Source organism: Panthera onca, chromosome C2 (genome assembly GCF_046562875.1).
Source record: "Panthera onca isolate mPanOnc1 chromosome C2, mPanOnc1 haplotype 2, whole genome shotgun sequence".
Lineage (NCBI taxonomy): Eukaryota > Metazoa > Chordata > Mammalia > Carnivora > Felidae > Panthera > Panthera onca.
This window is the reverse complement of record NC_138347.1, coordinates 3,776,393-3,800,032: the sequence shown is the minus strand read 5'-3', so window position 1 is coordinate 3,800,032 and position 23,640 is coordinate 3,776,393. Positions and strand designations below refer to the sequence as shown.

Here is a 23,640-nt window from a genome sequence, read left to right as displayed (position 1 = left end):
TCCGCACCTGCCGCCTTGACTCTCAAGGTGGCGAATGAGTTGGCCAATGGAACAAATAGATGAAAATGGCCCAGTTGCTTGGAGGAAGAAGCCTGTCTAGTTTGGAGGGGGTTGTGTTCACGGAGGCCCAGCCAAGCACCAGAGGTCCCCCCCCCGGCCCAGTGCTCTCCTCCTTTCACCTTCCAAGCAGGTAGGTGTGGTTATCCCCACTTTAGAGATGAGAAAACAGAGGGGTAGCTTTGGGATTTGAGCCATCACCAGTCACCCCGTAAAGGTCACTCTCTCCCAGGGGCCACGTCCCTGGCCGGACCATGATGGAGCCAGCACAGGGGGCATGTTCTGTGGGGTGAAATACACCAGGCAAGGCATGTTTGGGGGACCCCAGCAGACTGGCCTGGTGTGCGGGGAAAGTTGAGTTTCATCACTGGGTGGTGGGAGATGGGCCTGGCAGGGCCCAGTTGTGGCAGGAAGGCCCAGAACCCTGGGCCTGGCCACACAGAGGTGGTCCTGGAGGGGGAGATAGTGGGGCCCCATCCAGAGGGCCACCCAAGAGGCTCAGGATGCCACGGGGAATCCCCACTGGCCCAGAGGGTACCGAGCTTTTACTCAGGGAGCCGGAGTGACCCTCTAGGATGGGTGTCAGGCCTGCGTCTGTGTGTGGGGTCCTTTCCACGGCTGTGTAACCCAGAACAACAGGGAAAGTTCATGAAGCTGGTGGGGTCAGTGGCATCCCTGGCTTAGCCACCTCGGTCATGCCACGGGGTCCTTGGAAATGCCAAATGTGGAAATACAGTGTCCTCCAATCTGCGTCTTCTGAAGCTGTCCCCAGAACGTTTCTCGGATGTGGCCACGCACGGTGACTCATGGCTGAGCTATCTCCAGCTCTGCCCGGGTGCTTGCAGGAGACCGAGCTGTGGCTGCCATTTCCTGTTGGGGAAATACCATCAACGTTTCCCAAAGAGGGAGGGGAGTAGAGCCCAGCGGTCACCAGCCATGGCGTGCTTCTGGAAGCCGCCCAGAGCCCTCTGTATGTACAATTGCACATGTGCTGATTTGGGCTTAGTTTTTCCTTTCCCCCTTCAGACTTTGAACTTGGGATGGGGAAGCAGTCATTGGACAGATCACAGCGGTAACCACGACTTTCCTTAAATAGCCCCGCCGAGCACAAACGGGTCCAGTAGGTCCGGGACGCCTCAGAGCCCGACGAGCACGGAGCTCGGGCGACTGTGACGTGTTATGGCAGCCAGCCTGGCTGATGGCGAAATGCGGCAACACTTCTAGGTTGTCCCGTTTGAGAGTCTCTACTGTGCCTTTTTGGAGAGCGTGTGGCCTCTGGTCCGAGTCGTACTGTGATGTTTCTTCAACGGAAAACGCCGGTGAATGTCCTCCAGTTCTGAAACGTGTCCCGCGATAAACTGTCATTCACAGAAGAGCTGCTTGTGGGGCCGGGGGCAACCTCCTGGTGCAGCGACTGCAGGGTGGAGGGGACGGTCCCTTTTCCAGCTCGGTGACCACGGCCTCCTTGGGAAGTCATTGGAGGGAAGCCCTCCCCCGACGTCATCCTGGCGGGCGGTGGCCGCCCTGAGCGCGGCTGACGCTGGTGCTGCTTGGGGCAGGCAGCAACAGCAAGAATCTTTGCACCAGGGGCTGCCACCCGAGTGCTCCGGTCTCCCAACGTCCCCGCAGGCCTGCGTGCAGCGTCGGCACTCGGGGAGGGACACGGCAGGAGCTTCAGGGCGCTGGGATCCGGATCCCAGCCTTGGGGCCGCTGGCCCCGGGGAGTGCATCCGCCCTGCCCGGAATCGAGGGCTGGTCACCACCCCGGTGGGAGACAGACACCGGGGTCTGAGTGGGGCACGTCGGCAGAGAATGTGGGTGGTGCAGACATGTGGAGACCCGGTCAAGCGCGGCATCTCCAAGGGCGGGTGCCCGGAGCAGGTCACAGGACCAGACTGGGGATGAGCTGGTGCTCGCTGGGGGAGGACAGCCCCAGCCACCGCGGAAGGTGGGGGACTAAATCCCGGCCACACCAGGCGCAGTTCAGCAAGGCACCGGATGATGCCCGTTGCATGGTTTTCTTGCCCAAAGCCCTTCCTTAGAGGGAGAAAGGCCCTCGTGTGACCCTCCAGGGTGTCCGTAGCCCACCGACCCCTAGGCCAAAAGCCCTGCGCAGAGAGGAGCTGGACGGAAACCCTTGGTGCCGCGACTGGCTTCCCGGGGAAACGGAAACCACATTTATGCAGCTCTGCCCAGTGACCCCAGATGCACCTGCTGGGGCAGGAGGTGAGAGGGGGCGTGTGCGCCTCCCTGGGGTGCTTGCTGGACACTGAGCACCGTCTCCCGTGATGTTCATTGATGTGATCGTTCCCCAGTGCGGTTTAAAATCCTGAGGCCGAAGCCGGCAGAAAGAATGAGGGAGCTGCTTGGGCCTAGAGCCGGGCCGAAGTGGGGCGGCAGACGGACAGACGGACAGGGGAAATGGGCGGTGAGGGAGACCATCAGCCAGGGACAATAAAGCAGAGAGGCTCTAGGGAAGGAAGGGTGGAAAGGCATCCTGAACTGTGGCCGGGTGACCATTTTGGGTCCATTAAAGTCACGCCCAGAGGAAAGCCCTTGGAAAGTTCAGCGCTTTGTCTGTTATCCAGCTGCTGGGGGGAGAGGGAGCTGTAAGACCAGTGGTAGACGGTCACGGTCGGACCGGTTGAGTTAGCCGTGCTGAAGCCGACTGGACTTGCTGCCCCAACACTCGCTGGGCCGGCAGAGAGCGGGGACGTGCTGTTTGCACGGTTTGGGGACACATGGTAACGTCTCGGAAGCCCTCACCTACCCCGTGTTCGGGCCCGTGTTCACGTTACGAGCCCGTCTTCCCTGCTGTTGCTGTCATGTCAGAAGCCCCCTTCACTGTTTCGGAAGGTGCATAAAAAAGGAGAAAGAGGGTTGGTTTGTAGGCGTGGCTTTGCCACTTAATAAGGAAAACCGAGGCGTGAATGTGGAGGCCCTTGGGTGTTGCAGGGAAGAAGCAGGTGGGCTAAGAGCAAAATGTCTGGATTTATAGGAACGCGGAGTTCTGTCCTTCGTGCCTTGAGGTTACTCTTGGAGGGGGAGGGGGAAGGGGCTGGAGAGAGACCCTTTGAACAAGAGATCCTTTTAGCTCCGGGGCCAAGAGTAGTGGGAAGAAGAGGAGAGGGAGAGGGAGAGAGGAGGGAGAGGGAAGAAGGGGGAGGAGGGGACAGGGAGGGAGGGGGAGGAGGGAGCGAGAGGGAGGGAGACCAGGGAAGGAGAGGGAGGGAAGGGAGGAGGGGGAGGGGCATGGGGGGAGGGAGGTGTGCAGCTGGGCTTATCTTACAAACGTCGGTCTCCATAGAGAATTCCGCCGTGGGCGTGGAGACCAGGTACTGCGTGTTCTGCTCAGGTGAGGATGATGGGATGCCTGGGGGATTGTTTGGCACCCTCGCGGCCCTGCTGGCATCGTTTGAAGAGTCAGGATTTTTTTCTTCATTGTTCTGGCCAGGTTTAGAAGTGTGTGAAAGAGACCAGTTCTGCTTTTAGAAGTATAAAAATAACGTGGTGATAAAAACCTGCTTCATGCCTGACAGGCAGATGTAAATGACTTGCATCCAATTTTTAGTGGCTGTGCTGGGGCAGGGCTGTTCCACTGCCAGTGTTCTCACGAACTGGCTGGCGGTGTGGTGTGTGTGGAGTGGGGTGTCGGTGTGCCTGTGTGTGTACATGGTGGGGTGCGGGTGTGCATGTGTGTGTGGTGGGGTGTGATGGTGTGATGGTGTGTGTGGTGTGCATGTACATGTGTGCGTGTGTGTACCAGGGTGTGGGCATGTGGTGGGGTGTGAGTGTGCCTGTGTATACCTGGTGTGTGGGCACGTTCGTGGGTGCACGGCGGCCTCGTGCAGGTAAGGATCACAGAGAGGGCACCTGAAGTGGACACGCAGTCAGAATTTCATTTGTGAGCTTCCTGCCCACCGCTCGGGGCGGGGACTTTATGGAAATCGCGGAGCGACCCTCGGAGACTCTGCTTGCGCGGTTCTTGTTGGTTTGTGTTGCTCTTCCCCTTTAATCGCGGCTCGGGCTCCCTCTGGTTTCAGGAGGGGGGCCCTGCTTTCGCTTAAAGTTCTTCATGTTCCCCGATTCCCGCTCTTTGGTGTCCCAGAAACAACACTTCTCAGTCGTCCTTCTGACGTGATGGCTTTATGCCCTGACTGATTCTACGCTGGATCCAAGAGAAGGAATTCCGATGTGGTTTTTGAGACCTTTTGCTATTTGGCAAGCCCTGGGCTTTGTTCTCCAGCCCGTGTGCCGACGCCCTCAAGGGGGGCTGGCTGGGATCCGGTCACCGGGCGCCGTCTCCCCGTCTCCAGAGCAGCACTGGGAAAGGGGTGGCCCTGACTTGGATCCAGGGGTGGACACTTCCTCCCCGTGTGCCCTGGGCAAGTCCCTCGGCCTCTGTAAGCCTCTGTAAGCCTCGGTCCCCTCCTCTGACATTCATTCTGCCCCCTGCCCCCGGGGCTGCTGGGCTCACTGAGGCTGATTCAATGACATATGCAGAGGGCTTTGCCTCAAAACAGCCCTTGATGGCGATGCAGGGAAGATGCTGACACGGTGTCACTGGCAGGACCCTGTCTGTCTTGCCACCGGGGCCAGTGGGGTTTTCAGCTGCTGCGCCCGAGGCCACAGGGGACGGCGGGCACTGTCGGCTGGGCTCCAGGAGCGGTGGCTGGGATAGAGAGGTTCATGTACCGGGTACTGCCGTCCTCACGGCTCGACTGTACCCAGGCCCGCTCACGCCTTCGCGCCCCACGGCTGTCTCAGCGGGTCAGCATCTCAGAGAACCCCGATGGGATATTAACCGGGACGCCATTTCCCATCACCCAGGTCACACAGGTCACCTGGGGCCAGCAACCACGATGTTGGGCGCTCAGAGCCACTCTGATGCTGATGCCAAGATCCAAGCCCTCCCGGGAACGCGTTTAAGTTAAGGGCAAGGGAGAATGTCACGTAATTTAGGATTCGATCGAACTGGCCTTGACATGCCCCTGGTCCAGAGATGCCTCCCTGCACGGTGGGAGGCACTGTGCTTCTTGAGAATAAAGCTGTGTAAGGAGGGAGCACGTGCATATGGGCTCCATGGGCTGCATGCTGTCTGGATACAGATGGGCAGCTTTGGCGTGCACAGGAGATTGTACACTTCGGTGTGCCGTGAGCGATCAGAGCCCCGGGCCCACGCTGGAGCCCCTGAAGCCAGCCCCCCGCCCCAGAACACAGAAGCCTTCTCTGTACCCCACCTGCTCTCCTCTCCCATCTTTCCACTGATTTGCTCTTTCGAGAACGATCCGGGGTGTCTCGGTACTACCCGGATCACGCAATCTTCGGATCGCCGTCGTTTTCGTATCCGGTGCGTCGGCATTGATCTTCGTCAGTTGGGTAGGAACGTCTGACTGTGTCTCTCCCTCATGGCAGAGAAGACAAAGCATTATTGAAATACAGTTCTGGGTAATGGGGGTGGGGGGTCACGCTGTGTGTGGTCTGAGGGACTGGCTGGCGTGAGTCTTGCCTGGCAGAGCTGGAAAATGACTCGCTCTAGGATTCTGGGCATTAGCTGTGGGAAATTTTACCGCTGAAAAGATCTGTAGTTAAATCCCATACATTTAAAAATAGTCGACGGTCTGTGTTTATTACCTGGCTCTTCCTAAGCCGCTTGGGGCTCCTTTCTTTTTTGTCGTCATTACTCAGAGCTGACGAACGTGTGAAAATAAAGCACGTGCTCGGGCTGAGGGAAGGTTCAGTGTCAGGCCCTGCACGATGACGAACCCGGACCTGGCCTCCGTCGCAGACACTCGCCGTGAGCTTGGCACGTGCAGAGGGGACTCCCAGTCTCAGGACCCCTTGGCTGTGTCAGTGGGTACCGCATGTAACCCCCAGCCACCATTTGGTTGTCTAGGGAAAGAAAGCCACATGTGACTCCTGGAAGAATCTAGAGGATTCTAGTGCCAGAACGGGTTTTATCCTGGGGAAACTGAGGCCAGGACGGGTAGGCGGTCTGTCCATGGCCGCTCCCTAGTCGTGAGCAGAGCTGGAGGGGCCCTCGGCTGCCTCCCACCACCTTACTCTTCCCTCTCCTTGTTTTTCTGTTCACGTTTAATTGCAAAGTTTAATCTGCTTCCTTTAACCTCATTATGAAAAGTCTACACTGGGGACCTGGTCTAACCAGGCTCTGTGCCGTGTGGATGACCCGAGAAAGTCAGAATGACACCGGATAGAAGAGACACTCGTTCTGGAAGATTTGCCAGATGGTACCACTCATCTCTTCTAGAACAGCCCGGGGCTTCCTTCCCGGAGGGAAGACCGTCCGTCGAGCTGCTCCTCGTGAGGCTTGCTGGCCTGTCCGTCATGTCCACAGAGGAGGGGGGACGTGGTCCTCGGGGGGACATGGCCCCACAGGCAGCACCTGGGCATCGGCTGAGCGGGGTGGGGAGGGGTTTACGGGTGTCCTGGTGCCGAGGTAACAAATCGCTACAGACCTGGCGGCTTCAGACAACACACATGGATTGTCTTCAAGTTTGGGACGTTGGGGGTCCCAAATCAGGGCTGTGTTCCTTCTGGAGACTTCCAGGAAGAATCTTTTCCTTGCCTTTCCCAGCATCCAGCGGCTGTACTCCTGGTCTTGTGGCCCCTGCCCCATCTTCAGAGCCCACAGGGGGGCATCACCCGATTTGTCTCTTTCCTCAGCCTCTGCGTCCTTGGTCGTATCTCCAGTCCTGCCTCCGACCCGCCTGTCTCCCGCTTTCCCTTAGAAAGACTCTTGGGATTATTTTGAGCCTGCCCGGATAATCCAGGGTAACATCTCCATCTCAAGATCCTTAATTTAATCCCATCTGCAGGGTAACACAGATTCTCAGGATTAGGATGTGGACTTGTTTGGAGGCTAGTATTCGGTCCACTCCAGGGGTAGAGCACATATCCCCCCATCCCTGCCTCTTTCCCTCCTTCCCTCCCTCCCTTCCCTGTCCCCCCCCCCACAACTCCACCCTGAACCCCCAACACTCAAGGCCTGAAAACCACCCTGGGAGTTGCAGCTGGGGATTGCTTCGAACCAACGTGTTTCTAGTATACCTGGGTAAGGTTTGGAGACAGGGACTAGAACATTCTATCAGAGAATGGGCCCTGAGGTCACCTTTTCTCGGGCTCCCGTGGAAGTGGGGTGCTGATAGCAGCTGCCCTGAGGGCCCGTGAGGAGGTGGCCCCCGTGGGTGGCTCTGGAGACCGCGGTCCTAGGGGGCTCCCCCCGCCCCGCCCAGGGGCAGTGTGGCTTCCTGGTCAGGATGCCACCTTGGGGAGTCTGGGTGTGATGGGGGAGCAGCGGGCACCCTGACAGGCCGTCTCATTCATGCTGCTGAGTTGGGTCTGGGCTAGCGTCCCCCTCGCTCCGGGGTGTAGGGTGAAGTTCGTTTCCTCTCAGAGCTGCCTCAGTTCCCCCATTCTCCCCTAGAGCAGGCGCACGCCAGCCAGCCCTACCTGGCCTTCCCGCAGCTAGCAAGCGCACCCGCCTGAGAGAAGCGACCTGGCGGGAGCCCGGCCGCCTCTGGTGCCGGGCCAGTCCCTGCTCCAGAGTTCTAGAACAGGGTCACAAACCACCAAATCGGCCCGCCTCCTCGGTTTGTAAGTCAGGTTTATTGGAACGTGGCCACGCCCATTTGCTTCTGCAGCAAAGCAGGGGAGTCCGTGGTTTATTCTGTGGGCACAGCCACCTGGGCCGGGTCTTGAGTGAGCGAGCAGACCCAGGAGGGCGGCCCCTCTGTGGCCTCTGCACAGCTGCCCGCGTGGGGACTGTTCCTGCACCGTTATTTTTATGGCGTGAGTGCCCCACCCCCGGCGGGGTCAGCGCCCTGGACCGTCAGGATGGCATTCGGCCCTCGGACGAGCGCGGAAAGAGCCCCCTCTCTGGGGGCGCCCGCTTCTCCGTCCGCTGCCCGGCGCGGTGAGACAGCGCGCCCTTGTTTGCCGCGGCTCAGAAACAAAACCTAGCGACCCACTGACCCTGGAAACCTCTCTAGAAACAGCCGCCTGTTCTAAAGCCACAACTCGGTCAACGAGGCCTGAGCCAGCGAGTCACTGGCTGGAGGCTGCGGGACATGCTGCTTGTTATTTTCTGCAGGTCACCAGGATCGGGGCCTAACGGGTCCCCGAGGGCTCCGACAGCGGGCCCCGATTGGCGGGCGCTGCTCTGAAACACGTCTGCCGAACCCCTTTGTCCCTGCGCCGCCGGGCTGGGTGGCTGGAGGCACTTTAGTATCAGGGAGCGTCTGTTCGGTCAGAGGACGCCCGTCTTCCCACGTGCACCGAGGGGTCCCTAACATACACAGGGCTTGAGTCCTCCCTAAACCACAGAAGACCCTCCCTCACCCTGGCAGGAAGTGTTTGTTTTTACCTTGAGGGCGTTTTACGAATGAAGATCTGGAAGGGGAGGGGAGGATTCGACCCGCTCCGAGCTCTTTGGGTGCACACAGGGTGTTTTTGGCCCGACCCCCCCCCCCCCCCCCCCGGGAACTCTCAGCTCCGCCTGCCCCTGGGTGGCAACCTGGGCCTCCGGGGAGGGAGGGGATCCTGTCTTTGGGGGGCGAAAGGCGCCTCATTTCTTCCCTTTCTCTGTGAAGTGCTTCACACAGTAGCAGACGGAATGCACCATACCTGGGTTGAGCTGACACTGATTCGGGGGGGGGGCGGGGGTCAGGCCACGCTGGGGGGTGGGAGCGACGGCATTGCTGGCACTGGCGGCACATCAGGACCCCGGCTGCAAGAGCCCCTGCTGGAGTTTCGCACAGCGCTTGGAATGCTGGCCTTCTCTGCTGACCCGCTGTGGGACCTTGGGCAGGTCACACGCCCTCTCTGGGCCCTGGCTTCTGCTCTGCAGCTTATGGGGAGGAACCCAGTACTCAGCTTGCTGTGGGGCACAGAGGGGAAGATGTGAGCGAAGCGGGTGCCGCGCTCACCCCGAGTGAGCGCGCCCAGAGCTGGCACTCGCCCGAGGGCCGGGCTGTCCCCCGTCCTTCCCCTCCAAGGGCACGTTTCTACAAAATGAGACATCTGTGTGCCGCCCCCCCCCCCAGGCTGAAGCTTTGCTGCTGTGTGTCCTCAGCACCTTGTGGGGGTCGACAGACGCTGCTGCCCCCTGAAGCACTGTTCGCCAACGTGGGTCCCCGCGACAGAGTGGCGCTAACCTCCTCTGAGGTGGAAGGACCGGTGTCTGAGCAGAGTTCTCGTCCCTGGGCTGGAGGGACCTGGGGCACTGTCCTCTCTGTCTTTGTGTCTGTCTCTCCGCTCCTCTGTTGTGTGGGTTTTGATCTGGCTTCTTGCCCGGCTGTTTTAGGGACGGGCTGTCCGCACGCGGCAGGGGGGCCCTGCCCCTCTGTGGTTTCCGCACTTGGCGATCCCCGGAAAATCACTGCCTCACCAGAAGCAGCAGGGAGAGCACGCGTATCGAGTGTCCACAGCACATGAAGGAGGTGGCTCCCCCATCGTGCCAAGAGCTGGGCTGGGCCGAGCTCAAGCTCGGGACGTAGGGCGGGGGTTTGGGACGCCTCACGTATTCTCGCATTCCCTATTTCTGCAAGGGGTCAAGTGCAAGGCTCTGCAGCCAAGGACGAGTTTGCTGCACAGATAGAGTGAGCACGTGTGGGACACTCACAAACACGATTCTAATGGGCGCGCCCGGTCCTTGGGCACCACACTGGGGGCCCCACGTCCGAGTGTGAACTCGGACCCTTGCGGGTCCAGACAGACTGGTGATTTCTTGGTTCCGCTGTCACTTTTACGATTCTTCACTCCCGAATGTGTGTTCGCTGTTTCTAAAGAAAAGCAGGTTTCCGATCTTAAAGAAGCACAGCCCCACGCCGGGTCTGGTACCTTCTCCGCCACCGGACCCGTGCAGGCCCCACTCGGGAGGACCCCCTCGGCCAGCCCGCCGCATGCACCTGGCCTCCTGGCTGCCCTGGGAGCCAGCGCCCCTCCCCGAGGCATGAGTCGTCAGCCTCACCAGCCTCGCTCCACCTGGCCCTGGCCCACGAAGCCAGTACGGGGTTCGTGGGCACATGTACAGTCCCAGTCGGTGGCTCTAAATGACAAGACCACAGGCCACACCCCTACGGGCCCACCTTCTCTTGAAAGGGCCAGATGAGTCCACCGCTCCCGTGGGTTTGGTGCACGTCCCGGTGTGCCGGCCGTGGGCATCACCGCCTGTGTGAGTTGTGCTATTATCTGGTGCCCAGTGTGCACCCCAATACCAAGGGGCAGCCCCAGGTGCTGTCAGAGGAGCCCCCATGGGCTCTGCCCAGAGGGAAAGGGCCTCTCGGAACCCCGAGGCACAAGGCCGCCCCCAGGCCGTCAGACGGCCCTTGGCCCGCACATGGCCATCTCAGTGAGTCACCTACATCCTCGGGAGGTTACTGGTTCACAGGACAGACTCAAGGGAGGGTTTGCTCGGGAGTAACCCCGATCCCCACCTGAACTGCCCACCGGGAGGCCAGGAAGGAGCAGACGCCTGCCTGGAATTAGTGCGCCCTCAGTGATGTCATTCGGGTCCCTGTGGCCCAGGCCCCGGGGCGCCTGATGAGGTCCCACCGCACGGGGAGCTTGGCCTTGCAGAAGAGACGCCTCTGTTGACCCCCCACTTTTCCACGTGTCCGTCCGCCACGGGGCAGATGCAGACGCCGTCCTTGGGGTCCCAGCCCCTGCCTGCAGCTGGTCTCCCTCTGCTCCTTCCGCTGAGTCCCCCACATCCCAGCGGTAGGAATGTGAGCTGCTCTGCCCCTTCCTACCCGGCACGGTCTCCCCAGGGGACTCCGCCGCTCTCCGTAATGAGGCAGATCGCGGGGCCACAGGCTTCCTGCCTTTTGCTTCTGCTTCTCTCTGCCTGATTAAACAAGTCCTCGGGGACTCCCTGTCCAAATTGAGGTGGCACATGGTGACAGGTGCGGGGTTGAGGGGCCCCATCTGTGGAAGACGAGTAGACAGCTGGGCAAGAACCCCCCCAGGCCCGTGCAGGTTTGGGGGTACCGGGAGCATACAGCCAGCGACTGGGAAGAAAGTCGAAAGGAGGGGCTCCCTGCCTGGAGGGCTTCACCGGCCCCTGTAAGTGTTGGCCGTGGGGGGTGAAATGCTTCGTTTGCGTGACTGTGGTCCTGGAGGAGTCCCTTCTGAGCACGTTTCTCAGGAACGGAGAAAATGGGTCCGAATCAGGAGTCTTTACCTGTGGGTCCAGCTGCCTCTGTTTTATTGCCGCACGTTGAACCGTCTACTCGAAGGCGGGCGAACGTGGCTGTCTCTGTGACGTGTGGCCCTTCTCCTTTTACGAGGCTCTCGGATGGAGACTTGGCAGAGCTTCCAAAGCAATTTGATGTGGCTGCAAAACGATAAGCCCTTAATTATTAATTAATTAATACTATTTTAATTATTTAATTAGAAGGCGATGGTTTGTGAAGAAATCTTGCATGAATAGTTCGTGTGTGTCCAAACTGTAAATAAATGAAATAACCGTTTCATTAATAAACACACTTGCGGGGCGCCTGGGTGGCTCAGTCGGTTGAGCGTCCGACTTCGGCTCAGGTCATGATCTCACACTCTGTGAGTTCGAGCCCCGCGTCGGGGTCTGTGCTGACAGCTCGGAGCCCGGAGCCTGCTTCGGATTCTGTGTCTCCCTGTCTCTGACCCTCCCCCATTCACGCTCTGTCTTTCTCTGTCTCAAAAATAAATAAACATTAAAAAAAATTAAAAAAAAATAAGTAAATAAACACACTTGCTCCCCATCGTGGGGGCGGAAGTGACATGGCTGGCAGTGTGGCCCTGGGTTGAGATCTGTTCACACAGGCTGTGGGGGTCCTGAAGGAGACACCAGACCCCCTGGTCTTATTCCAAAACGAGGTGGTGGATTCCCTGTAGGCCAGGTAATTAATGCACATGCAAGGGCTTTACGAACACTAGAGCAGCGCACGTGTGCGGGTCGCTGCTAACGTAACGCCGGGGGGTGTGCAACTGAGGAAGACGGAGGCACACGGGCGGTGGGCTTTCGCCCTCAGAACTCAGCATTTAGGCCACGCGTGTAAGATCTTGCTTTCTGGCCGTGGTTACATCGCCGGGTGTCCTCGTGGGTTCGCCTGTATTGCCTGGCGGAAAAGCCCACGATCCCTGCGATCGGCAGCTGGGAAACGGGTGTGATGTGCTTTCTGCAGGATACAAGACCCTTCTGAAAGGCATCTCCGGGAAGTTCAACAGCGGGGAGCTGGTGGCCATCATGGGTCCCTCTGGGGCCGGGAAGTCCACACTCATGAACATTCTGGCTGGATACAGGTGAGCACGCCTCTGCGGAGAAACAGGTCCTCACCCCGTGGTTGGCCTGTGGGTGGCAGTCGGGAGAGAGAAGCCCCTTCTGTTCGACCTGTCACTTCTTAAGGTTCTGTACAGACTGTGACCTGTGGGGTTTAGCAGCGAGAGGCCTTGGGGTCCGGGAAGGAAGCCCTGCAGGGACGGCAGTGACTTTGAAAGTGTCAGAGGGCAGCACCTGCTCAGTGTCACGTGACTGTGGAGAGTGGACGGCCCACGTGCAGGGGAAGGAGGTCACGGGACATACCAGCCGGGTGGGCTCCCTCGTGGGCTCAGCCGCGGCCAGGCGCAGGATAGGAAGAAGGAGGAAGGTCAAGGCTGGGGAGGGGACGGCAGGAGAACTCTAAGACTAGTGTGAGTCAGGGTCTAATGTAAGATGAGCAGGAGGACCGTCAGGCTGGGTCCCCGAGCTCACGCACTCCTGCCAGTGCCTGTGTTAGCCCCGGACGTCCTGCCCCGTGTCATTCCTGGGGGCGTCACCGGAAAGCCCGATCCTCATGGGTGTTAAAACTGTGCTCCTCGAGTCACCTGTCTTCAGCTCTCGGGCTTGCATTTGCTAACTGTAGCAAACACTGTTAATACTCAGGAGAATTTCATCTCCTGGAAACAAAAAGACCCTATCACCTCTTTCCTTGGGACCTCTGCATTACTCCTTAATGCCAGAAATTGGGATTTTTAAAAACCTGACAAAGGTTGAAGTCAACGTCCAGCATCAGGGGGTGCATGGGTGGGGGGAGGAGGGGGGGCAGCCACTGTCAGCACATCCCACACCCACAGTTGCTGCCTGGCCTAGGGGTGCTCAGGCAGCCTGGGGCTGTGGCCCACTGCCTGGAGGTGGCTATTCCCTGGGGTGGGGGGGATCCCAGCCCATTGCCTGGAGGAAAGAGCCCAAGGTCATAGTAACGGCCGGGATGAGGCTGGAAACTAGACTCCGTAATTTCACTGGTCTCCACTATCCCTCGGTGTTTCTGTGCCCCGAGACATCCAGGAGGCACTTCCTTAGGGGGCTGTCCCGGCCTCCCCCACCTCCCTGGGCCAGCGCAGATGCACTGTGGGTCTGGGAGGGGGAGGCCGTGCCCTTCAGGTCTCCAGGGTGCACACACCATGTCCCGACCTGTCGCTGGGCCAGGGGACAAATTCCCCTGTGGAGAAGGAGCATCCGCTTGGCCGAATGGATGCAGGGCCCAGACCCCCTCCTCCGAGCCACCTGCACACAGGGAGCCTGCTCGGTCTCCGCCCTCAGGAGCTGGTTCCTATATAGCGGCCACACCCCCAGCTCCAGAGTCTTGGCCTTCGGGGTAGCCTTGGCCACTCACGACATCGCTCAGAAGCCAATCTCACAAACCCCAGCACAGTGGCGGGGGGTGGGGGGCACGTCCCACTTGGTGGCCGTGCGTGGGAGCACCCACACGCATCTTTGTTCGTAAGCGCTGGTTACTTACGGATTCGGTTCACCTCCCCGTCCATCCCGAGCATGGTCTCCGTGCAGCTCCTTCCTGCAAGTCCTGGTACTGTTCTGGGTCCCCATCCCCTTCTGCCTGCCCCTTGGTGTCCCTGCGGTAAACGGTCCGTCGGGAAGATGCTGGGAGGGGCCTCCTCCCTCCCCAGGGCCCTGGAGGAGGAGCTGACGGTGTCCGCTCTCGGCTCTGCAGGGAGACTGGCATGAAGGGGGTCGTCCTCATCAACGGCCTGCCCCGGGATCTGCGCTGCTTCCGGAAGGTGTCCTGTTACATCATGCAGGACGACATGCTGTTGCCACACCTCACTGTGCAGGAAGCCATGATGGTGAGCCGCCCACCGGCCTGAGCCTGCACGGGCCGCCCCCCTTCCCCCTCCCCCCATTAGAGCAGTGCCCGGCGTGGGGCTGGGGGCTCTGCCGGCCACCTCCCTCCAGCGCAGCTCTCACACCAGGCATGCTGTTTGGACAGCTTCATCGAAAACAAACTCCCAAGACCCTGACTTCTCATAGACTCTGGATGGCAAATTCATGGCCAAGTTTGTGAGGTTACTGATACACCATCAGACACACCCCTATCACTCCTAAGGGCCATCAGCTGCCCTTAGTTGTTTGTGGCTTTGGGCCCAAGTTCCCTGATCTGGTGCCTGGGTTAGGGCCTTGAGGGTCTCGTCCTCGGCCCCCCGCTGGTTGTGCATGGGGCTGCTAGCTTTTCTGCCTCACCCGCTGCAAAAGATAGTGTGCGGCCCCCAGGTCCCTCCTGGCACCGTGGGGGATGTTCTGGAGTGCTCTGCCTGGGGCCTGGTCAGTAAACAGGCTTTTACCTTCACTCTCCTGCCCAGAGAGGTCTTGCCCTGTGCTCCTGACCCGGACAGGGCAAAGCTTCCTCTCTGCGGGCTTGGAGAGGGCTGCCTGCCAATTTATCTGAAGGGCAACTCCAAGGGCTTCTCAGATCAGCAAAGGGGAGCAGGTAAGATGTCGGATACACCACCTGTCCCCGATCTGCTCTGTGGGTTGTCTTCATTCATGTGCCTGGTGCTAAATGTCCTGGAAGGAGAGACCTCTCCACCAGGCTGGGCCTTGCCGGCAGGCACACATGCTCAGTGCCTCTAATGGCTTATTCTGCCTCCAAATGGCCATTCTCATGGGGCACAGGGAACTTAGAAGGGGTTACGAAAAGAACAGTCGATTTAGAAAATTCAAACTTAGTTTTTCGCCTTTCTCCTGGGAGACCAGAGTTTAGCTTCTTGGTGAGTTACTGAACTAAACACTTGGTTACTTGACTGAGAAGCTTCATTTCGATTTCCAGCTCGATCACTTTCTTTTGCAGACAAGATTGGTGACTCTCACCAAGCTGTCACCAGGCTGTGCTGTGAAATCCATTTTCAGCATGAAATTAAATAAGATTTTGATTTTGAGAGTTGTATGATACCTTGAAAAATACCTTTCTCTTGGGGAAATCATGCCTTTGACTTCAGAAGGTCCTGTCACAGGGGTGGGGGTGACACCAGCCACCCACACCCAGTCCCAGGCATGTGTCGCGACAGCTGTGCCTTTCCACGTGCTGCTTCTGATCCTTTCCACCACCAGGCAGACCACCAGGTGGCACTCGGTGTTACCCAGCAGGCAGCCGGCCCTGTGAGCCACCCAGGCCTGGATGGGAGGTGCCCCCCTGTCTCCCAGGGCGGCCCACGGAACCCGGCAGGGCAGAACCAGGGCTGACACTGGATGCCGGTTGCTACCCAAGGTTTTACCCAGCAGCATTGTGCACAGCCAACCAGATCTCAAACAAAACAAAACAATGACAGGGGGGGTCCTAATATTTAGCACTTGCCAATTTCTGCGGTGTCAGCACTCCCACTGTGGATAGCGTTAAGCTGTCCAGTGGTTTAACGGGTGGCCTGGTCTTTAAGCCCCTGATGCCTGGGGTTTCCTTGACTGTCAGCTGCCCCTACCCACCTTCTCTTGTGGGCACAGCAGAGAAGCCGTCTGAGATGACAGGAAGCAATCCAGACACGTGCTGCTCTCTGGGGCCCCGCCTTTGTTAAGCCAAGGGGGGTAGGAAGCCAAGAGCTCCAGGGGCTTTCCTCCATTATCTGGCAGCGTGGCCGCTCAGGCTCCAGCCCACAGCAGACCAGTGAGTTAGCTTGCCCTGCTGACCGCGGTCTGTTCTGATTCCCCACCCTGCAGGTGTCTGCACATCTGAAGCTCCAGGAGAAGGACGAAGGCAGAAGGGAGATGGTAAGTGTGGGATTGGGCCACAGGTTGGTCCAGAAAGTGCGTGAAATCCCTTTGGCGGAGGCGTGGGGAGGGATTTTGTGGCCCTGCTTCTGTTTGCTGGTTCGTCACCTAGCCTTCTGCATGGGGGACAGTGACATCTCAGTGTGCGCCCCAGGCTTGGCAGCCGGGACCCAGGAGTGGCCGCCTTGCCACAAGACTTACAGCTCTTAGCATAGCCACCAAATGGCAAGGGCGCGGCAGGAAAGCTTAGGTGGTCAGAGGACACCAGCCTCAACACTAGACCAAGCGTTCTGCGCCTTTTTAGTGTTTAATGTGCTTTGTACTCCATTGTTAGTGTTTTTTATAAAACACTAACAATGAAGATGGTTAGTCACTCGCTTAAAAATAACCAGCCTCCACCCACACGCACTCACAAGAAGATATTTGGTTCTTAACGTGTTATTAAGCAGCCTTAAAAAAATCAAATAAGTAAGTTTCCAGGATGCTGGAGGCCTCCTAAACCTTTTCATCCCCCTCCTTGCCGCTTCCCTAAAGCCCAGGGCACAGGGAAGGTGCCGGGTCAGCACCCCATCGGGAGTGGGCAAGCCACACTCGGCGGTGGATGTGACGGATTTATGTTTACACAACGTCTGGGGGAGACTCAGCTTCCCTCCTCCGCTCCCCGGCTAGCCTGGTGCTAGTGGGATTTCAATGGAAGAGTAAAATTGGGCGAAATCCCACTCTCGCAGTACTCTCTTGTCTTCTGACACCATCAGAAGACAACAGTCTGGAGGCAGAAAGAGTAGGCTGCAGGTTCAGCACCAGCGGTGCTGGTCAGCGCCTTACGTTTGCCGTAATCTGCAGTGATGAGAGGCAGGGCCCGGTTAAGGAACATTAATAGCAAGTCTATTTCCCACGTCTGTTCCCTCTCCCATGGCACATACTAGTTCATGTTCCACGAGTGTGCCATGAAAACAATGCTGGGCATCGCTGGGGCTCCTTCTCTCCCCTGTGCCCCCCACCCCGACCCTGGCCTGGCCGGCGCCCTTCAGATCCCTCAGGGTCAGCCCCGGGAGTCCGAGGTCAGCCACGCGGTGGATGCAGGTGGGAGCGGAGCAAAGACCCCTGCTGCTGTCAGGATGCCCCCTGTGGCGTTCTTTTATTCTGAAGCCCAAAGGAATGAAATAGGTTGCTGGAACCCGGGACAGAGACGGGGCAAATGTGGGGACCCCCTTAGGAAGGTGGGAGGGGTGGGCTGGGTCGTTGGTGCCGAACGTGGAAGGCCCCCAGGAGTGAACAACCATCTCGGGCCCGCCGGGGAAAGCCGTGGAGGGAAGGCCCCTCGGAGCGAGGGAGGGCCAGGTTATAGTTCCGCTCAGGACTACACAATACGGTGGTGAGTGGACAGGGGTGGTGGAGGGTCTTGCTGACACAGAGAGGGCCCTGCCGTGAGGCAGAGCTAGGTCCACAGGGGGACCCCTTCAGCTCTGGCCTCCTAGGACCCTCTGGATAACCTTGGGTCACTGCCTCCAGCGCTCTGGACCATTGTCTGTAATGAGGGCTAGAGACCACGGCCGCGCCTGCCCTCCGGGCAGTGTGAAGCTGACTTAGCTTGTGGATCCACAGAGCAGACTCGAGGTGATCTTCCTGCAGCATGACTCTCCTGGACAGTCCTCTCCGTGGGGAAAGGGAACAGGAACGTAGCTTTCGCTGGAGGGCTGGGAGGGCAATGCGTGCTTCTCGGCTGACATTCTGTATCACACACAGGCCCTCTTGCCTCCTGAGCCAGGTCTTCAGAAACCGGCTTCCAGCCCCCATCGGGGAGCTGGTCGGGGTCTTTGGGGAGGGCTGTGGAACCCACTCTTCCTGCTCTAGCAGAAGGGACGGGGCGAGAAGGCCTTCTTGGTGGGGCGAGCAGGTGTCTCCCGGGCAGGCCACGCCCGTGCACATGTCCTCCATACGCCTGACCTAAGACACGAGCAGACCAGAGCCTCATGCTGTTCTCAGCTGGGTTACAAGAGCAAAGACAGCAAGTCAGTGAGGGTCTCGTCTGCCAGCTGTGTGGCTGATCGTCCCGAGGGAGCAAGAGGCTTGCCCTGTCTTCAGATTCGTCTGCTGCTGGACCGAGCGAGGCTGTGAGCATGCACGCCTAGAGGTGGTCTTGGGTCCTGCACACGTTTCTTACTGGAAGCCCCCGTTCTGCTTTTCAGCCAGGTGTGGGTCCCGCCTCCCCCGAGAATGCATCTGCCGGATTGGCTGGTTATTTCCAGGATGAAACAGTGGCGAGTGTGACTCACTTCCCCCCAGCCTGAGTTATAGTTGTTTGTATCTTGTGGAAACACAATAGAATGGAATGTTCTATTTAAAAAAAAAAAAAATTTAGTGTTTATTTTTGAGAGAGAGAAAGAGAGAGCACAAGCAGGGGAGGGGCAGAGAGAGAGGGAGACACAGAATCTGAAGCAGGCTCCGGGCTCCGAGCTGTCAGCACAGAGCCTGACACGGGGCTCAAACTCACGAACCGTGAGATCATGGCCTGAGCCGAAGTCAGATGCTTAATCGACTGAGCCACCCAGGTGCCCTTAGTATAGAATGTTCTACTAGGTAATGGAATGTGTTGTCCACAGCCTTCCTTGGTTCCCAGAAAAGCAGTCTCAGCCCTCGAGGGTCCCCAGCAAGGGGCTTTCTCAGGAGCAAGGTCTCCCAGGGCTGGGACATTGTTCTTTCTGACTAGTTTTAGAACAAAACCAACCAGCAGAGCATGACTCTTGAGAGAACGCCGGAGAAATGGGCTGGACAGGCAGGAGAAGGACAGGCATCGATATTTGCCTCCACCTCCTGCGTCCTGTCTGTGGGGGCCGAGGGTACATGGAACAGGACCATGCCTGACCACAAGGAGGGATCCCCAAGAGGACAGATCGTGGACAGGACAGGGCATGCTCCGCGCTGCGGGGGGACCCCAAAGACGAGCCTGGAACAACCAGAATGACCCTTCATTCTGCAAGTTCAGTCTGTGTTCCAGAAGACTGAATGAGCTTGGTGGCTCTGGGAAAGCCAACAGGTGCCGTCTGCAGGGGAAGGAAGTGGGCCAGGGCACACGCACCCCCCACGGCCCCCCTTCGATGGCCCTTCCCGGGAAACCTCGCTGACCTTCTTTCTAGGTTGGGATCCCTCAAATGCAGTGTGTCCTAGAAGGGCCGTGGGTTGGGTTCATGGGTCAGCAAGGGAAGAGCCTGGTGGGATTCAGACCCAAGTCCGTCTGACCTGACTGCCTCCTGGGCTGTGGGGCAGTGGTGCCCCAGCTCTTGTCATCACCCAGGCTTGCATTCTGTACTGACCGTGCATCAGGAATTCAAGAGCTAGAGTGAAATTTTTCTTCCCTGGGAGTTCTTTCTCCTTTGGGATGACCTCATCTCCCCAGAGAAGCCACTGGACTGGGGTCCGCCCGCTTCTGCCACCAGGGGACAGGATGGTGGCCGGGTGTGTTCTGGTGGGACCTCCAGGGGGGCTGGCCCTGGGCGGCGAGCCTGGTGTGGACGCGGGACAGCGGCGGTGGACCCCCGCCTTCCCAGGGGCTGCCTCCGGGAAGACACTGCACTGAAGCCTGCTGACTTTCTGTTCCCTGAGCCCATGCTGGGTCAGTCATCTGGAGCGGACAGGAAGGCGTCGTCCCAGTGGACTGTTTGTATTCCGGTGCCCAGCCTGCTTCCCGGGGGCCGGGCTCGGCGGGGCCACCGTGGAGGGTGGTGACGGCTTTAAGCGGTTTCCTGGCCTTGCTGGCACGTCGGACACCTGGTTCTTCTATTGACAAGTGCCAAGGGGCAGCTTTCCTTCTTCCGGAGAGACCCGGCCTGCGTGGGGCGCGTCTGCAGGAGCCGCGTGCGCTAAGAATAGTGGCATTGGTCGCTGCTGTTGGTTACATGCTTCCTGTGCGCCAAGCCCTGAGCTGGGTGTTTTGATTCCTTATCCCATTTAACTGCCACGGTGGCCCTCCCCTCCGCGCTGGTCAGAAACCTGATCATCCTCTGTGCGTCTGCCGGTCTACCTGTTCCACAAACGGTGATTGGGCACCTTCCCTGGCCTGGGCCCTGAGCGAGGCTTAAAGAGGCCCGCAAAGTCACCTCTGCAGGAGGCGTATCGGAGACTCCGCCCCAGGCGGGCCTGGCTCCAGCACTGCTTCCCAGCCTCCTGGGCCCAAATCAGGACCTCGGACTTGGAAACTCGCCTGTCCACTCAGCAACGGGCCCCGCTCTGCAGTCCCATCCGTGTGTATCCACGAGTGGGATGCAGGAGGCAGCAGGTGTTTCCACATGGGCCCTGTAGGTGGTGAAGTGTGGTGGGCAGTCCCTGACGGATACCCTGGCCCCGTTGCTCCCTCAGGTCAAGGAGATCCTGACGGCTCTGGGCTTGCTCTCTTGCGCCAACACGAGAACCGGAAGCCTCTCGGGCGGCCAGCGGAAGCGCCTGGCCATCGCACTGGAGCTGGTGAACAACCCTCCCGTCATGTTCTTCGATGAGCCCACCAGGTAATCAGGAACAATGAGGGAGGAACCCCGTCCTCCCCATCAGCAGTGTCCACGGGGGGCCCCACAGTAGCCTCAGAAGCGGGGAGGCATGTGCTCTGCCTGCCCATCTTTTTCTCCTATCCCGGGGTCCCCGAGGGGAGGCCTGAATTCCTTCCCTCTCTCCATCCGCTTCTAGAAGACATGACAGGCTCAGGCGTGCATCACAGGCCTCCCCAGTGTGTGCTGAATACAGGGTATGGTTGGGGGGTCCCACAGGCATCTGACGGTGCCCCTTGCCTTGCAGCGGCCTGGACAGCGCCTCCTGCTTCCAGGTGGTCTCCCTGATGAAAGGACTGGCCCAAGGAGGGAGGTCCATCATCTGCACTGTCCACCAGCCCAGCGCCAAGCTCTTCGAGCTCTTTGACCAGGTGCGCAGACCACTTGATGATAGCCCGAGTGAAGCCAAGTCCCAGGGACTCTGCTTCCTGTCGGTTCCCGGAGGCGTCTTCATTTCTGAATGGCCTTAAGTGTTATTTTTCATAAGACTGGAGTCATCGGCAGCTAAGGTGGCAGGGCAGGAGGGGGTCGAGAGAGCTGGCCAGCATTCTCTCTCTGGGGCTGGTATCTGGCCAAGGGGTCTTGGGCAAGTCACTGACATTGTGGAAGCTTCATTCTCCACCCCCACCCCTGTAACAATGGGGAACACTTGCTTTACAGAATTAAATGGCAGGTTATCATGTGTGCACGACATCATCTCTTTTATAAATCTTAGGTTTCAGTATTATAATAAGAAAAAAAAAAAAAGGCCCAGGGATGAAATGTGTATAGTTTCAAAAATCTTTCCTAGCAGGCAGTTAGCGCAAAGAGGCAGGAAGCGATATAGTAAAGTAATGCCTATCCATATAATACCTTCCCTGACTTAAAGTTTCCTTTGAACTTGAGCAGTTTGGGGGAGGTAATGTATAGCTGTCCTGAAAGTGAGAAAAATTGATCGATGGATGGGTGGATGGATGTAGGATGAATAGATGAGTGGTTGAATGGGTGGTGGATGGATGGAAGGATAGATGGATGAAAGGTTGAATGGGTGGGTGGGTGGGTGGGTAGAAAGGTGGATGGAAGGATGGATGGATGGATGAAAAGTTGAATGGGTGGTGGATGGGTGGGTGGGTGGATGAGTGGAAAGGTGGATGGATGGATGGGTAGGTGGGTAAATGGGTAGGTGGATGGATGGGTGGGTGGTTAGATGGAGGGGTGGAGGGGTGGGTGGGTGAGTGGGTATAAGGATTGGTGAGTGGGTGGGTGGATGGTTGAATGGGTGGTGGGTGGAGGGGTGGACGGATTGACAGCTTTTGTTGCTTTACAAAGGAAGACAAGGTTGGTGTTCTCCCTTTCCTTACTTTTTTCCAGCTTTATGTCCTTAGTCAAGGACAATGTGTGTACCGGGGAAAAGTCTCAAATCTTGTACCGTACTTGAGGGAATTAGGTCTGAATTGCCCAACCTATCACAACCCTGCTGATTTTGGTAAGTAGAGCCTTGACCGGCTGGAGGGGAAAGAAAAGGGCTCTTCTCCACTATCAGTGGGTTTCTACTTTTACCTGAAGCCCCAAAATCTGGAATTCCTTCATTATTCCAAACATGGGTCAAGTGCCATCCTGCGGTGGAGCTTTTAAGAACAGATAAGAGGTTTTCTTTCCTCCAAATAAGATACCTGGGAACCAGAACAAGAGAGCTGTTAGGAACAGAATTTCCTAATGCTATGCTGTGTTAGACTTCTGCTTTTAAAGAAGTTATTTCTGGAAAGAAATAACCTTTAAAAATAAAAAGTGACCCTTTTGCGTCGGTTAACCGAATTGTTAAAATGCTGATTTAAATTTTGACCAAACATAGCAAAAAAGGCGATGCTCAGGGGCGCCTGGGTGGCTCAGTCGGTTAAGCGGCCGACTTCGGCTCAGGTCATGATCTCACCGTCCGTGAGTTCAAGCCCCGTGTCGGGCTCTGTGCTGACAGCTCAGAGCCTGGAGCCTGTTTCAGATTCGTGTCTCCCTCTCTCTGACCCTCCCCCGTTCATGCTCTGTCTCTCTGTCTCAAAAATGAATAAATGTTAAAAAAAAAATTAAAAAAAAAAAAAAAAAGGCGATGCTCAGTGTCCAGAGACTATGTTGATGGTCTGAGCTCCTCCTTCTGAGCCGGTGGTCCTGGGATTGGTGGCCTTGGTGCTTGGAGGCCAGTTGAACCATTTCACGGGCCTTGAGACGCAGGGGCCCACACCTCCGTGCTGGCAGTGCTCCCGGGCATTCTCTCTACCCACACCCTCCCGGGCACTGACCATTGCCAGCCATCACTTTCCCCCCACCGGGTCCCCATGCCCAGCACCGTCCTCCACATCATGCTTCCCCGCATAGCTCTCAGCAAACCCAACAGCCTCTCCAGGCCATGTCTCCAAAACCAAATGTCCTCCACCTCGCTTTGCAAGCTGGAGTCCCCGGCATCCCTCTTGCCTTCTCTTTCTCTCCAGCTTCATGTTTACTAGACTCCCAAGTTCTGGAGATCCCCGACTCAGTGCTGTTCCCCCACCTCAACCCCGGTGCCAGGGTCCAATATTTGCCAGCATCTCCTGTCTTCCATGCCTGCTGAGCCACACACTGAGTGGTCTAAAGCCTCATGGTTCTGGGGGCCAGAAAGAAGTCAAGGTGTGGGCAGGGCCGTGCTGCCTCTGAAAGTCCCAGGGGAGGCTCCTTCCCGCCTCTTGCAGCTCCTGGTGGCTCCAGCGTTCCTGGGCTTGTGGCTGTTTCCCTCCAGTCTCCAGGCAACATGTCCTGGTTTATGACAGGACCTAGGAGGGCTTGACCACCCTGGTTTAGGGGTTCAGGCTCGGGGAAAGCAGACAGCTGGTTTTGCAGAGGACAGAACCAAAAAATCAAGGCCGGGGACTTTGGGCCTCAGCAAGGATGTTAGGAAGAGGTGGGGCCGTGGGAAAGAGGCACCAAGACCTCAGGTCGGGAGCGAGAAGGGGCAGCAGTAGTGTGGGGTGTGGAACCAGGGGCGAAGGAGAGGCCAGTGGGAGCCAGAGACAG

The 23,640-nt window shown here is 58.1% G+C and overlaps 1 protein-coding gene across 5 annotated transcripts in view; it reads left to right on the top strand.

Moving 5' to 3' along the window:
- ABCG1 (ATP binding cassette subfamily G member 1) overlaps positions 1-23,640 on the top strand; it is an 81,195-nt gene that overhangs the window by 40,731 nt on the left and 16,824 nt on the right. For all 5 annotated transcript variants that reach the window (XM_078452740.2, XM_078452738.2, XM_078452739.2 and 2 more), the window contains 6 exons: positions 12,237-12,354; positions 14,040-14,172; positions 16,034-16,084; positions 20,441-20,586; positions 20,870-20,993; positions 21,973-22,087. In XM_078452740.2, the coding sequence (XP_078308866.1) occupies positions 12,237-12,354; positions 14,040-14,172; positions 16,034-16,084; positions 20,441-20,586; positions 20,870-20,993; positions 21,973-22,087 (687 nt within the window). The remainder of the gene's footprint in view (positions 1-12,236; positions 12,355-14,039; positions 14,173-16,033; positions 16,085-20,440; positions 20,587-20,869; positions 20,994-21,972; positions 22,088-23,640) is intronic.